General features: G+C 40.3%; 1 protein-coding gene across 1 annotated transcript in view; it reads left to right on the top strand.

The window, feature by feature from the left end:
- The first annotated feature begins 4,568 nt into the window (after positions 1–4,568).
- The window catches only part of LOC107532937 (complement receptor type 2), a 228,524-nt gene continuing 216,930 nt past the window's right edge, over positions 4,569–16,162 (top strand). Inside the window, exons 1-2 of the mRNA XM_087828192.1 lie at positions 4,569–4,715; positions 14,546–14,737. Of these exons, the coding sequence (XP_087684318.1) occupies positions 4,697–4,715; positions 14,546–14,737 (211 nt within the window). The 5' untranslated portion in view covers positions 4,569–4,696. The remainder of the gene's footprint in view (positions 4,716–14,545; positions 14,738–16,162) is intronic.

Here is a 16,162-nt window from a genome sequence, read left to right as displayed (position 1 = left end):
GTTGGTCACTGATTGTCTCTCCTGGAGCCCTTAATATTCTCTCTTTGTCCTTAACATTTGCCATTTTGATTGTGGTGTGTCTTGGAGTGGGTCTCTTTGGGTTCCTCTTGTTTGGTGCCCTCTGTGCTTTCTGAACTTGGTAGGCTTTCTCCTTCGCCAGCTTAGAAAAGTTTTCTGCCGTTATTTCTTCCAACAGGTTCTCTCTCCCTTGCCTCCTTCCCTCCCCCTCTGGCACCCCTATTGTGCACATTTTGTTTTGTTTCATGTTGTCCCACAGTTCTCTTAAACTGCCCTTATGCTCTTTGAGTATTTTTCCTGCTTGCTGCTCTGGTTGAGTTGTTTTCCTACCTTATCTTCTAATTCACTTATTCAGTCCTCTGCTTCATTGAGCCTACTTTTAATTCCTTCCAGGGTATTCTTGATGTTAGATATAGTATTCTTCATTTCTGCCTGGTTCTTACTCCTAATATCTATATGCTTTTTCATTGCTGATGTAGCTTTCGCTAAGTTCTTTGTATTTCCCATTAAGTGTCTTGTGGCTCTCACTAATTTCCTTGAACATCTGTATAACCATTTCTCTGAACTCTTATTTCTGATAACTTGCTTATCTCCATCTCATCAAGGTCTTTTTCTGGCAGTTTTTCCTTTTCTTTAGTTTAGGGGTTGTTTCTTTGTCTCCCTATTTTAGTTGTGTCTTTGACTTTGTATCTTTGATTTAGATATATTTGCTGTCTCCCCGTCTTGTGGTGTAGGCTCTGGTAGTGAATATCCAGTGGGACCCAGAGGTGTGTTTCTCTTCTGCTTCTCGGCTGTATGCTCTAGGTGTGTCCCTTCGTGAGTTCTTTGGGCTCTCCTGTTGTGGTTGGGTCTAGATTGTTGTTGACCTGTTCATGGGAGGATCTTCTGTCAGGCTGGCTAACTGTGAGGCTCAGCCACTATCGTGTCATGTGAGCTGTTCTACAGGTGCTGACAGGGGAAATAAAACACAACCAAACTGACACGAAACACACAGGAACTTACAACATATCCGACAATTACAATGAAAACAACCCAACAGAAAGTAGATTTAGGAAAGCAAAGAGAGAACACAAATGCTAAAGCAAAAAAGAAAGAGAGAAAAGGGTACTACTGCTAATAGTAAAAGAATGAAAAATAAAGAAGCTACTGGGAGATAAAGGGGACAGAGAAAAAGATTGTGAAAGGAAAAAAGGTATAGCAAAAAAATAAGTGTAGAGAGTAGGAATAGGAAAATGGTTTAAAAAAGACAGGAAGATGGAGAAAGAAAAGGGAAAAGAAGTTATGCAAAGGGAACAAGGAGAGAGAGTAAGGTCAAGCAAGGGCACAGAAGGAGGCTAATAAGAGATATGGAAGAAAAAATAGAGAAAAGCAACAAAATTAATAATTACAATAACAATATTAAAGCAATAAAGTAGAGAATATCAAGGAAATCTTGAAAAGGACAAAACAAAAACAACAACAAAACAGCAAAGCAAGACAAAACACATTTAATAATAATAATAGTGATGATGAGAATAGTAGTAATATTTTTTTTAAAGCCAACATGTGAATTTTGTCTGGGTAGCTTATTTCGTCTGAGGCTTACTATTTTGTATGCTGATTTGGGGACCTTGGGAGGTACTTTAGTGTCAGCCAATGTCAGGAGTTGTGTAGGTTTGTCTCTTGGTTTCTTTATGTAGCTGGTTTTTCTGAGGCTCACTATAGACCACCTGTACCTGTCCTGTACTTTGCCTCCTCCTTCTGGTTGCCTGGTCTTACTCCAGCATCTTCCGAAGAGAGTCTTTAGGGTACAGCTCAGCTTGTGTACCTATCGCTATTTGGCCTCTTACTTAGAGATTTCAGCGTCAGGCACTCACTGTGGGGAAATTAATCTGTGCTTCAAAGGCAACTCCTCAGTCTCTACTATATTCTCCAGCTCTAGTTCCCCCTAAAATAACCTGGTGCAGGTTCAGGTTGAATTGAGCCTGTTGCCTTTTCTGTATTGGCAGTTTTAGCTGGGCTTGTTCAGTGGGATTGATCAAAAGAGACTCTAGTGAGCACGATACCTGCCCAGCCCCAGAAGTGATTTTAAGCATTGCTTCTGGTTCCCAAACTATAGTCCTTGAGAATCTTACTCTTGAAATATCCTCCTTTGGGTTGTTGTCCCTTTCCTCATCAAACTGTGCCCAGCGGTGGGTATCAGGGGCTTCAGTGAGCTGGACCAGCCCCTTTCCTGGTGGATATGGAGCTCCTAGCCTGCAGGAGAGGCAGCCGTGCTCCACCCCTCCTTTCCCAGTTCTGGTTGGCTTTACAATGCAAACACAAAAGCGGGATTTTGCTGGTCTGGCTCCCCAATATAAGCCATGAATGTAGATGCTATGGGGTTCCAACCAATAATAAAAATCATACACAATGACAAACAGGCAGAAAACCTGCTTTTTTTAGGGTCTGGCACCCTTGCAACTCATACCCAAGCAGAAGGGGTTACAAAATTAGCCCCACACAGGTCTCCAACAGAGGTGATCTCAGTAAAGCTGGGCCCTGATTCCCAGTTCTGCTCGCTATCTGGGCTCTCTTATGAGCAGGTGAAAAATCCCCACTGTGCCTCGCACGCAGCTCCATTCTCTGGTGGTGAGAAGTCTAGCTTCCCCTTCATTGCACCACACAGTTAAAATGCTTTCTGGAGTTCTATACAATGCTTTACAGGAAAGCAGAGGGTCCCTTCAGTGCACTGCTGAGGGAAGCTCACAGACTCCTTTCTATTCTGAAGCACACACTAAAGGACAGACTTTTCTGCAGTCAGCACCGGGGGTGAATATCAAGGTGCTGCCATTAGGCGTGTTCTTTCACTGGGAAGGTTCAGACCCCACTTCAAAGGCAGACAGCTCTCCTGGCTCCCTCTTCCCGATGTGCATGGCCTCTCCTTCCCTTCTCCACTGCTGAGGGTTTGAGATCCCTGATTTTGATGCCAGTCTGAAACTGGACACAATGGGTCTGAGCTGCCTGTCACCACTTGGGCCAATTAAGCAGAAACAGGTTTGAGTCATATATAAGTGTTTATTCCAATAATGCTGGCAGTATGGGAGAGAGCAGCAGGATTTGTCCACATAAAATCTGCTCTGCTCTCTCCTTACTAGCTGGCTGATTGTATAGGGATAAAGAAGAAAGGCTGCATGCAAGGGGGGAAGGAGGGGGAGGATGGCTACAGAGTCTGTAGTCCCGGTGTCCCTTTCCAGGATCTTGAAGTCAGATAAAAAAGGTAATTAGCTTTCAGTGGGGTTAAAACCCAGCTCCACCAGATCCTGGGACCTGAGAATGGTCAGAATTCCAGAGGAAAATTCCCAGAGGAGGTTCAGTCTCCAGGCACAGCAACCAAATCAAAGTGCGTTGTGTCCTTTGTCTGTTCTCAAAATGCATTTTCTGTTGTGAGCAAAGCACCCACCCAGGTCCCATTGTGTCTCTTATCTTCTTACAGCCCTATTTTTCTTCTTGCAGCACATCCTCCAGTTTCCCAGGTTCTGAAGGAAAACTTCTGATCTATAGTTAGTATGGCGAATAATCATTAAACAACTATGGTCCTATTCCTATTAGGTGCCTTCCCTCCTTTCACAACCACTGTCAACAGAGCATGATCAACATCTATGCCCCCAACAAGTCCACACTACCAAGAGGAGGGAGCTTTGCAGCCTCTAACCCTCAGGCCTCCCAGTCAAGCATAGGCTTCAGGGGGGACGGGGGCACTGCCCCTTCCACACCTCCCCCTCTCTTACCAGTCTCTACAATGTTTCTTCAGTACTCCTTAGTCAAAATATACCCAATCAGCTATATTTCCCTTGTTTTTACAAGCTGACTATGCAATATTTTAGCTGTAAATCTACTCCATGGCTGAGAGCAGGGGCACTCACCCCCTTCTTAGAAGGCCACTATTTTTGAACTACCCCAGTCTTATATTTTGAAACAGTTTAGTCCATATTTTTTCTGATCTGTGAAATCCTGACGCTTGTGTAATAGTCAGCGCTTACCGTAGCATTCCTTGAGCACCACTGGCCAGAGTGTAGTGGACAAAGATGGTACATGATCCTCGATCTCTAGGAACTTGCCTCCTGAGAGGAGACTGAGCCTGAAGTGAGAAGTCATCATCAGTTTGCATTTCAAACTGTGGAAGAGCAGTCTGATCGAGGGCTATCAAGTCTTCTTAGGGAAGAGGAGAGTGGGAAATGAACTCAGAAAAAATGGGAAGGATGCATACCTATAAATATAGTTTAAAGCCAAAAGTATTTCTGCTGTGTCTTCAATTTATTGTTGAAAGAATATTCAGCTTATTCCCAAAGAAAGCAAAAGGTAATAGAGTGTTACTTGAAGGAAGCACAGCACATTATCTGGTAAAGGCCTGGCACAATCAATTCCAGTCTTGCCAAGGACCTTTCCATTCATTCTGTACACCCTGTCTGCTGCCAGGCGTTATTCTGGGGCTGGTGAAAAAGAGAAAATAATTTACTTTCATGTTCTTACTCTGTTATGCCCAGGTCAATGTCAAGATCCACCGAAATTCCATTCTATGAAACCCAAGGGTAATATTACACCCCCTTATAATATTGGGGTTGAAATAGACTATGAGTGTCTCCCAGGATATGTGCCTAAGGATCCTCCTCTTCCCACCAATGTTGTTTGTCAGAAGAATTCCACCTGGACACACATCATGGAAGCTTGTACAAGAAGTAAGTACACAAAAGCTTTTATTTTTATTACTCTAAAGATTTCACACATTTTACAGTGCATATTGCACTATTACAATGATGGTCTTCTCAGGTGAATGTCAATTTTTAGATAGCAATGTCTTTTTTCAGGCTTTGAAATTCTCCAGGAAATTTTTTATTTGGCTATTGATTTTCTGGAGTAATGTGAATCTTGACTTTGGCCATAGTGACAATATGGATGTACCTTGAGAATATTATGCTGAGCAAAATAAGTCGGAAAAAGCTAAGAACCATATGATTTCACTCATATGTGAGATATAAAACTGAAACTCATAGATACAAACAAATTTGTTGGTTACCAGAGGGAAGTGGGGGTAGGGAAATGAGTAAAGTGAACCAAATATATGTGACAGAAAATGAACTGACTTTGGGTGGTCTGACTTTGGGTGAACTGAGGGTGAACTGACTTTTGGGTGTATTGAATACAGTATATTCAATATACAGATCATGTATCATAGAATTCTACACTTGAAACATATATAAACTAATTAACCAATGTGAACCCAATAAACTTAATAAAAATAAATACTAAAGAAAATATTTCTATGAATTTAGTAGAGCAATGTTTAATTTCTATTTTGTCAAATCTCTTTTGACATTGTATAAAAAAACAAATTGGGAGGTGGGTGGGCCTGATAGGATGAAAGAAGGCGAAGAGAATAGCCAAAGAGCATATATGCATATCCCATTGACAGAGACAAAAGTGTTGTTCGGGCTAGGGCAGTAGGGGGATATGGCTTGGTCTGGGTGGATGGGGTCAAAGTTGAGGAAACGAGAGGACATCTCTAATAATGTCATCCATAAAAATATTAAAGAACTGATCAGAAAATGGGCAGAGGACATGAAAAGACACATCTCCAAGAAGACATACTTATGGCCAACAGACATTTGAAAAGATGCTCAATATCACTAATGACCAAGACAGTGAAAATCAGAACCACTATAAGATCCCACATCACACCAGTCAGGATGCCTATGTTCAAAAGTCCAACCAACAAACAGCATGTGTGGGCATGGATGTGGAGACAATGGAAGCCTTGTGAGCTGTTGGTGGGACTGCAAATTTGTGCAGCCACTATAGGGAACTATATAGATATTCCTTAAAAAACTAGAAATAGATCTACAATATAACCCAGCAGCTCTAATTCTGGGTATTTATCCAATTAATTTAAAAAGATACATGCACACATATATTGCTGCTGCTTTACTTATAATAGCCAGATATGAAAGCAAACTAGGTGTTCATAATTACATGAATGGATAAATTATACACACATACACACACACACACGCACACGCACACTGGAATATGCACTAATATAAAAAGAAATTTTGCCAGTTGCAACAACATAAATGGATTTAGGGCGTATTATGCTATGCTAAGTAAGTATAAAAGAGAAAAACAAACACCACATGATTTCACTTATAAGTGGAGTCTAAATAAACACACAAAACAAAGAAACAACACAAGAACAGACTCATAGAAACAGTGAATAAAGATATGGTTGCCAGAGGGGAGGTGGATGGGGGGATGCATGAAAAAGGTGAAGGGAAATATTATTGTGATAAATTTTCACCATGACAGTTGATGGTAGAGTTAGTTGGATGATCTCATGGTAAAGCATAAAATTTTCAAATCACTATATTGTATACCTAAAACTAATACAATCGATAAAATGTTATATACCAACTATAGTGAAATTAAAAAAAAAGAATTGGAAAACCTAAGTAGAGGATCACTAGTAAGGAAATTTAAGCAGTAATCAAATACTTCCCCTTAAAAACAAGTCCAGGCTCAGATGGCTTCATTGTTTAATACTGCAACACATTCAAAGAAGATTAAATACCAATCCTTCTCAAACTCTTCCAAAAATTTCAATAGGATGGAGTACTTTCTTTTTTTAAAAAATTATATCTTTATTGATTTCAGAGAGAGGAAAGGAGAGGGAGAGAGAGAGACAGAAACATCAATGATGAGAGAGTCATTGATCGAGCCCACAACCTGGGCATGTGCCCTGACCGGGAATCGAACCCTGATCTCCTGGATCCTAGGTCGATGCTCAACTTCTGAGCCACGCCTGGCCGGGCAGGACGGAGTACTTTCAAACTTATTTCATGAGGCCAACTTTTTCCTCATAACAAAACCAGTCAAGGACAACACACAAAAAAGAAATATATAGGCCAATATCTTTGATGAGCATCAATGCAAACATTGTAAACAAAATACTGGTAAATCAAATACAACTATACATTAAAAGTATCGCATATCATGATGAAGTGAAGTTCATTTCAAGGATGGAAGGATGATTAAATACTCACAAATCAATCAGTGTGATGCACCACATTAACAAAACAAGAGATGAAAATCACATGATCACTTCAAGATGCAGAAAAGGCATTTGACAACATACAACAGCTACTTATGACTAAAACACAATAAAATGGGTAGAGAAGCCAAATATCTCAACATAATAAAGGCATGCTGTGACACTCAGCTAATGTCATAGTCAGTGGAAAGATATTTCATGTTAATAGGTTAGAAGATTTAGCATTGTTAAAATGGCCATATATGTAAAGCAGTATACTGAAATCTTTTCCTGTAAAATCAGGAACAAGACAAGGATGCCCATTCTCACCACTGTTATTCAACAGAACACTGGAATTCCTAGCCAGAGAAAATAGGCAAGAAAATGAACAAAAAGGCATCCAAATTGGGATGGAAGAAGGGAAGCTATCACTATTTGCATATGACAAAATTCTCTGTATAGTAAACCCTAAAGACTCCACCAAAAGACTTTTAGAGAAAATGAACAAATACAGTAAGTTGCAGGATATGATGTTGGCTGTAGGCTTGTCATTTATGACCTTTATTATGTTGATGTATGATCTCTCTATTCCCACTTTGCTGAGAGTTTTTACCATAAATTGATACTACCTTTTGTCAAATGCTTTTTCTGCATCTATTGATATGATCATGATTTTTGTCCTTCATTTTGTTTATATGATGTATCACATTTATTAATTTGGGAATATTATCTCAGCCTTGCATCCCTGGGATAAATTCCACTTGGTCGTGTTGTATGAACTTTGTAATGTATTGCTGGATCTGATTTGTTAATATTTTGTTGAGGAATTTAGCAAGTATGTTTATCGGGTATATTGGTCTGTAATTTTTTTATTTTATTTTTTTTAGTTTCTTGATTTGGTTTTGGAATTAGGATAATACTGGCCTCATAAAAGGAGGTTGGAAGTCTTCCCTCCTCTTGAATTTTCGGGAATAGTTTAAGTAGATTAGGGGTTAATTCTTTCAGTGTTTGGTAAAACTCTCCTGTAAATCCATCTGGTCTCAGATTTTCTTTACTGGGAGTTTTTTGATTGCTGCTTCAATTTCCTCAGTTGTTATTGACATATTCAGGTTTTCTGATTCTTCCTGATTGAGTTTTGGACGATTGTCTTTTCCTAGGAATTTATCCATTTCACCCAGGTTGTCCAGTTTGTTGGCATATAGTTTCTCCTGGCATTCTCGTGGTGTTTTCTTTGGATTCTTTCTATTTCTGTGGTGTCTGTTGTTACTTCACCTCTTTCATTTCTGATCTTATTTATTTGGGTCCTCCCTCTTTTTCTTTATCAGTGAGTCTGGCTAACGTTACATCAATCTTTTTGTTTTGTTTTCTAATATATCTTTATTGATTTCAGAGAGAGGAAAGGAGAGGGAGAGAGAGAGATAGAAACATCAATGATGAGAGAATCATTGATCAAGCCCTCAACCTGGGCATGTGCCCTGACCAGGAATCGAACCCTGATTGCCTGGATCCCAGGTCAACGCTCAACTGCTGAGCCACGCCTGGCCGGACCGTTACATCAATCTTACTTTCCTGTTCAAAGAAAAAGCTCTTGGTTTCATTGATCTTTTGTATTTCGTTTTTAGTTTCTGTGTCATTTATTTCGGCTCTGATCTATATTATTTCCTTAGTTCTACTTCCAGTTGGCTTTTTTTGCTGTTCTCTTTCTAATTCTTTTAGTTGTAGTGCTAGATAATTTATGGGAGCTTTTTCTTGTTTCTTGAGGTATGCCTGTAATGCTATGAACTTTCCTCTCAGGATTGCTTTTGCTGTGTCCCATAGATTTGGGGTTGTTGTCTATTTATTTTTGTTTGTTTACAGGAAGTTTTTTATTTCTTTCTTGATCTCTTTGGCAAACCATTCATTGTTTAATAGCATGCTACATAGCCTCCATGTGTTTGAATATTTTTTAGGTTTTCTTTAAAGCAGTTGATTTCTAGTTCCATGCCATTGTGATCTGAGAAGATGCTTGATATGATTTTAGTCTTCATGAACTTGTAAACACTTGTGTTTGTGCCCTAATATGTGGTTTATTTTTGAGAATGTTCTACCTGCACTTGAGGAGAATGTATATTCTGCTGCTTTGGGTTGAAATGTTCTGTAAATATCAATTAAATGCATTAGATCTATTGTGTCTTTTAAGGTCTTTGTTTCCTTGTTGATTTTGTGTGTGAATGATCTATCCAGTGATGTCAGTGGGTGTTAAAGTCCCCCTCTATGGTTGTATTGCTGTCAATATCCCCCGTACAGCCCGCCAAGATTTTTATATATTTAGGTGCTCCTGTATTATAGACATATATGTTTATATGGGTTATATCCTTCTGCTGGATCAATGCCTTTAGTATTATATAGTGACCTTCTTTGTCTCTTCTTATGTTCTTTATTTTGAAGTCTGTTTTGTTAGAAATCAGTATTGCTACCCCAGCTTTTTTTTTTTTCATTTCCATTTCTCATGGAGTATTTGTTTCCATCCCTTCATTTTCAGCCTGCATGAATCTTTTGCTCTGAGGTGGATCCTTCGTAGACAGCATATATATGGGTCATATCTCTTATCCACTCAGCTACCCTGTGACTTTTGATTGGTGTATTTATTCCATTTATATTTAAGATTTTTATTGATATCTATTTATTTTACTCCATTTTCCCCCTTTATGCCTATGTACCTTTCTGTCAATATATTTTTCTTCTTAGAGCAGTCCTTGTGGCATTTTTTGCAGTGCTGGGTTGGTGGTACTGAGCTCCTTTATCCTTCTTTTGTTGGGGAAGCTCTTTATTTCCCCTTCCATTTTAAATGAGAGCCTTGCTGTATAGAGCAGTCTTGGTTTCAGGCTCTTGCTTTTCATTACTTTGAAAACTTCATGCTAATCCCTTCTGGCCTGAGGTGATTCTGTTGAGAAATCTGCTGACAATCTTATAGGCATCTCTTGTTGGTCACTGATTGTCTCTCCTGGAGCCCTTAATATTCTCTCTTTGTCCTTAACATTTGCCATTTTGATTGTGGTGTGTCTTGGAGTGGGTCTCTTTGGGTTCCTCTTGTTTGGTGCCCTCTGTGCTTTCTGAACTTGGTAGGCTTTCTCCTTCGCCAGCTTAGAAAAGTTTTCTGCCGTTATTTCTTCCAATAGGTTCTCTCTCCCTTGCCTCCTTCCCTCCCCCTCTGGCACCCCTATTGTGCACATTTTGTTTTGTTTCATGTTGTCCCACAGTTCTCTTAAACTGCCCTTATGCTCTTTGAGTATTTTTCCTGCTTGCTGCTCTGGTTGAGTTGTTTTCCTACCTTATCTTCTAATTCACTTATTCAGTCCTCTGCTTCATTGAGCCTACTTTTAATTCCTTCCAGGGTATTCTTGATGTTAGATATAGTATTCTTCATTTCTGCCTGGTTCTTACTCCTAATATCTATATGCTTTTTCATTGCTGATGTAGCTTTCGCTAAGTTCTTTGTATTTCCCATTAAGTGTCTTGTGGCTCTCACTAATTTCCTTGAACATCTGTATAACCATTTCTCTGAACTCTTATTTCTGATAACTTGCTTATCTCCATCTCATCAAGGTCTTTTTCTGGCAGTTTTTCCTTTTCTTTAGTTTAGGGGTTGTTTCTTTGTCTCCCTATTTTAGTTGTGTCTTTGACTTTGTATCTTTGATTTAGATATATTTGCTGTCTCCCCGTCTTGTGGTGTAGGCTCTGGTAGTGAATATCCAGTGGGACCCAGAGGTGTGTTTCTCTTCTGCTTCTCGGCTATATGCTCTAGGTGTGTCCCTTCGTGAGTTCTTTGGGCTCTCCTGTTGTGGTTGGGTCTAGATTGTTGTTGACCTGTTCATGGGAGGATCTTCTGTCAGGCTGGCTAACTGTGAGGCTCAGCCACTATCGTGTCATGTGAGCTGTTCTACAGGTGCTGACAGGGGAAATAAAACACAACCAAACTGACACGAAACACACAGGAACTTACAACATATCCGACAATTACAATGAAAACAACCCAACAGAAAGTAGATTTAGGAAAGCAAAGAGAGAACACAAATGCTAAAGCAAAAAAGAAAGAGAGAAAAGGGTACTACTGCTAATAGTAAAAGAATGAAAAATAAAGAAGCTACTGGGAGATAAAGGGGACAGAGAAAAAGATTGTGAAAGGAAAAAAGGTATAGCAAAAAAATAAGTGTAGAGAGTAGGAATAGGAAAATGGTTTAAAAAAGACAGGAAGATGGAGAAAGAAAAGGGAAAAGAAGTTATGCAAAGGGAACAAGGAGAGAGAGTAAGGTCAAGCAAGGGCACAGAAGGAGGCTAATAAGAGATATGGAAGAAAAAATAGAGAAAAGCAACAAAATTAATAATTACAATAACAATATTAAAGCAATAAAGTAGAGAATATCAAGGAAATCTTGAAAAGGACAAAACAAAAACAACAACAAAACAGCAAAGCAAGACAAAACACATTTAATAATAATAATAGTGATGATGAGAATAGTAGTAATATTTTTTTTAAAGCCAACATGTGAATTTTGTCTGGGTAGCTTATTTCGTCTGAGGCTTACTATTTTGTATGCTGATTTGGGGACCTTGGGAGGTACTTTAGTGTCAGCCAATGTCAGGAGTTGTGTAGGTTTGTCTCTTGGTTTCTTTATGTAGCTGGTTTTTCTGAGGCTCACTATAGACCACCTGTACCTGTCCTGTACTTTGCCTCCTCCTTCTGGTTGCCTGGTCTTACTCCAGCATCTTCCGAAGAGAGTCTTTAGGGTACAGCTCAGCTTGTGTACCTATCGCTATTTGGCCTCTTACTTAGAGATTTCAGCGTCAGGCACTCACTGTGGGGAAATTAATCTGTGCTTCAAAGGCAACTCCTCAGTCTCTACTATATTCTCCAGCTCTAGTTCCCCCTAAAATAACCTGGTGCAGGTTCAGGTTGAATTGAGCCTGTTGCCTTTTCTGTATTGGCAGTTTTAGCTGGGCTTGTTCAGTGGGATTGATCAAAAGAGACTCTAGTGAGCACGATACCTGCCCAGCCCCAGAAGTGATTTTAAGCATTGCTTCTGGTTCCCAAACTATAGTCCTTGAGAATCTTACTCTTGAAATATCCTCCTTTGGGTTGTTGTCCCTTTCCTCATCAAACTGTGCCCAGCGGTGGGTATCAGGGGCTTCAGTGAGCTGGACCAGCCCCTTTCCTGGTGGATATGGAGCTCCTAGCCTGCAGGAGAGGCAGCCGTGCTCCACCCCTCCTTTCCCAGTTCTGGTTGGCTTTACAATGCAAACACAAAAGCGGGATTTTGCTGGTCTGGCTCCCCAATATAAGCCATGAATGTAGATGCTATGGGGTTCCAACCAATAATAAAAATCATACACAATGACAAACAGGCAGAAAACCTGCTTTTTTTAGGGTCTGGCACCCTTGCAACTCATACCCAAGCAGAAGGGGTTACAAAATTAGCCCCACACAGGTCTCCAACAGAGGTGATCTCAGTAAAGCTGGGCCCTGATTCCCAGTTCTGCTCGCTATCTGGGCTCTCTTATGAGCAGGTGAAAAATCCCCACTGTGCCTCGCACGCAGCTCCATTCTCTGGTGGTGAGAAGTCTAGCTTCCCCTTCATTGCACCACACAGTTAAAATGCTTTCTGGAGTTCTATACAATGCTTTACAGGAAAGCAGAGGGTCCCTTCAGTGCACTGCTGAGGGAAGCTCACAGACTCCTTTCTATTCTGAAGCACACACTAAAGGACAGACTTTTCTGCAGTCAGCACCGGGGGTGAATATCAAGGTGCTGCCATTAGGCGTGTTCTTTCACTGGGAAGGTTCAGACCCCACTTCAAAGGCAGACAGCTCTCCTGGCTCCCTCTTCCCGATGTGCATGGCCTCTCCTTCCCTTCTCCACTGCTGAGGGTTTGAGATCCCTGATTTTGATGCCAGTCTGAAACTGGACACAATGGGTCTGAGCTGCCTGTCACCACTTGGGCCAATTAAGCAGAAACAGGTTTGAGTCATATATAAGTGTTTATTCCAATAATGCTGGCAGTATGGGAGAGAGCAGCAGGATTTGTCCACATAAAATCTGCTCTGCTCTCTCCTTACTAGCTGGCTGATTGTATAGGGATAAAGAAGAAAGGCTGCATGCAAGGGGGGAAGGAGGGGGAGGATGGCTACAGAGTCTGTAGTCCCGGTGTCCCTTTCCAGGATCTTGAAGTCAGATAAAAAAGGTAATTAGCTTTCAGTGGGGTTAAAACCCAGCTCCACCAGATCCTGGGACCTGAGAATGGTCAGAATTCCAGAGGAAAATTCCCAGAGGAGGTTCAGTCTCCAGGCACAGCAACCAAATCAAAGTGCGTTGTGTCCTTTGTCTGTTCTCAAAATGCATTTTCTGTTGTGAGCAAAGCACCCACCCAGGTCCCATTGTGTCTCTTATCTTCTTACAGCCCTATTTTTCTTCTTGCAGCACATCCTCCAGTTTCCCAGGTTCTGAAGGAAAACTTCTGATCTATAGTTAGTATGGCGAATAATCATTAAACAACTATGGTCCTATTCCTATTAGGTGCCTTCCCTCCTTTCACAACCACTGTCAACAGAGCATGATCAACATCTATGCCCCCAACAAGTCCACACTACCAAGAGGAGGGAGCTTTGCAGCCTCTAACCCTCAGGCCTCCCAGTCAAGCATAGGCTTCAGGGGGGACGGGGGCACTGCCCCTTCCACACCTCCCCCTCTCTTACCAGTCTCTACAATGTTTCTTCAGTACTCCTTAGTCAAAATATACCCAATCAGCTATATTTCCCTTGTTTTTACAAGCTGACTATGCAATATTTTAGCTGTAAATCTACTCCATGGCTGAGAGCAGGGGCACTCACCCCCTTCTTAGAAGGCCACTATTTTTGAACTACCCCAGTCTTATATTTTGAAACAGTTTAGTCCATATTTTTTCTGATCTGTGAAATCCTGACGCTTGTGTAATAGTCAGCGCTTACCGTAGCATTCCTTGAGCACCACTGGCCAGAGTGTAGTGGACAAAGATGGTACATGATCCTCGATCTCTAGGAACTTGCCTCCTGAGAGGAGACTGAGCCTGAAGTGAGAAGTCATCATCAGTTTGCATTTCAAACTGTGGAAGAGCAGTCTGATCGAGGGCTATCAAGTCTTCTTAGGGAAGAGGAGAGTGGGAAATGAACTCAGAAAAAATGGGAAGGATGCATACCTATAAATATAGTTTAAAGCCAAAAGTATTTCTGCTGTGTCTTCAATTTATTGTTGAAAGAATATTCAGCTTATTCCCAAAGAAAGCAAAAGGTAATAGAGTGTTACTTGAAGGAAGCACAGCACATTATCTGGTAAAGGCCTGGCACAATCAATTCCAGTCTTGCCAAGGACCTTTCCATTCATTCTGTACACCCTGTCTGCTGCCAGGCGTTATTCTGGGGCTGGTGAAAAAGAGAAAATAATTTACTTTCATGTTCTTACTCTGTTATGCCCAGGTCAATGTCAAGATCCACCGAAATTCCATTCTATGAAACCCAAGGGTAATATTACACCCCCTTATAATATTGGGGTTGAAATAGACTATGAGTGTCTCCCAGGATATGTGCCTAAGGATCCTCCTCTTCCCACCAATGTTGTTTGTCAGAAGAATTCCACCTGGACACACATCATGGAAGCTTGTACAAGAAGTAAGTACACAAAAGCTTTTATTTTTATTACTCTAAAGATTTCACACATTTTACAGTGCATATTGCACTATTACAATGATGGTCTTCTCAGGTGAATGTCAATTTTTAGATAGCAATGTCTTTTTTCAGGCTTTGAAATTCTCCAGGAAATTTTTTATTTGGCTATTGATTTTCTGGAGTAATGTGAATCTTGACTTTGGCCATAGTGACAATATGGATGTACCTTGAGAATATTATGCTGAGCAAAATAAGTCGGAAAAAGCTAAGAACCATATGATTTCACTCATATGTGAGATATAAAACTGAAACTCATAGATACAAACAAATTTGTTGGTTACCAGAGGGAAGTGGGGGTAGGGAAATGAGTAAAGTGAACCAAATATATGTGACAGAAAATGAACTGACTTTGGGTGGTCTGACTTTGGGTGAACTGAGGGTGAACTGACTTTTGGGTGTATTGAATACAGTATATTCAATATACAGATCATGTATCATAGAATTCTACACTTGAAACATATATAAACTAATTAACCAATGTGAACCCAATAAACTTAATAAAAATAAATACTAAAGAAAATATTTCTATGAATTTAGTAGAGCAATGTTTAATTTCTATTTTGTCAAATCTCTTTTGACATTGTATAAAAAAACAAATTGGGAGGTGGGTGGGCCTGATAGGATGAAAGAAGGCGAAGAGAATAGCCAAAGAGCATATATGCATATCCCATTGACAGAGACAAAAGTGTTGTTCGGGCTAGGGCAGTAGGGGGATATGGCTTGGTCTGGGTGGATGGGGTCAAAGTTGAGGAAACGAGAGGACATCTCTAATAATGTCATCCATAAAAATATTAAAGAACTGATCAGAAAATGGGCAGAGGACATGAAAAGACACATCTCTAAGAAGACATACTTATGGCCAACAGACATTTGAAAAGATGCTCAATATCACTAATGACCAAGACAGTGAAAATCAGAACCACTATAAGATCCCACATCACACCAGTCAGGATGCCTATGTTCAAAAGTCCAACCAACAAACAGCATGTGTGGGCATGGATGTGGAGACAATGGAAGCCTTGTGAGCTGTTGGTGGGACTGCAAATTTGTGCAGCCACTATAGGAAACTATATAGATATTCCTTAAAAAACTAGAAATAGATCTACAATATAACCCAGCAGCTCTAATTCTGGGTATTTATCCAATTAATTTAAAAAGATACATGCACACATATATTGCTGCTGCTTTACTTATAATAGCCAGATATGAAAGCAAACTAGGTGTTCATAATTACATGAATGGATAAATTATACACACATACACACACACACACGCACACGCACACTGGAATATGCACTAATATAAAAAGAAATTTTGCCAGTTGCAACAACATAAATGGATTTAGGGCGTATTATGCTATGCTAAGTA

The sequence above is a fragment of the Miniopterus natalensis genome, chromosome 19, assembly GCF_054644295.1.
Source record: "Miniopterus natalensis isolate mMinNat1 chromosome 19, mMinNat1.hap1, whole genome shotgun sequence".
Lineage (NCBI taxonomy): Eukaryota > Metazoa > Chordata > Mammalia > Chiroptera > Miniopteridae > Miniopterus > Miniopterus natalensis.
Note: the sequence above shows the minus strand (reverse complement) of the source record. Positions and strands in the feature narration are given on the sequence as shown.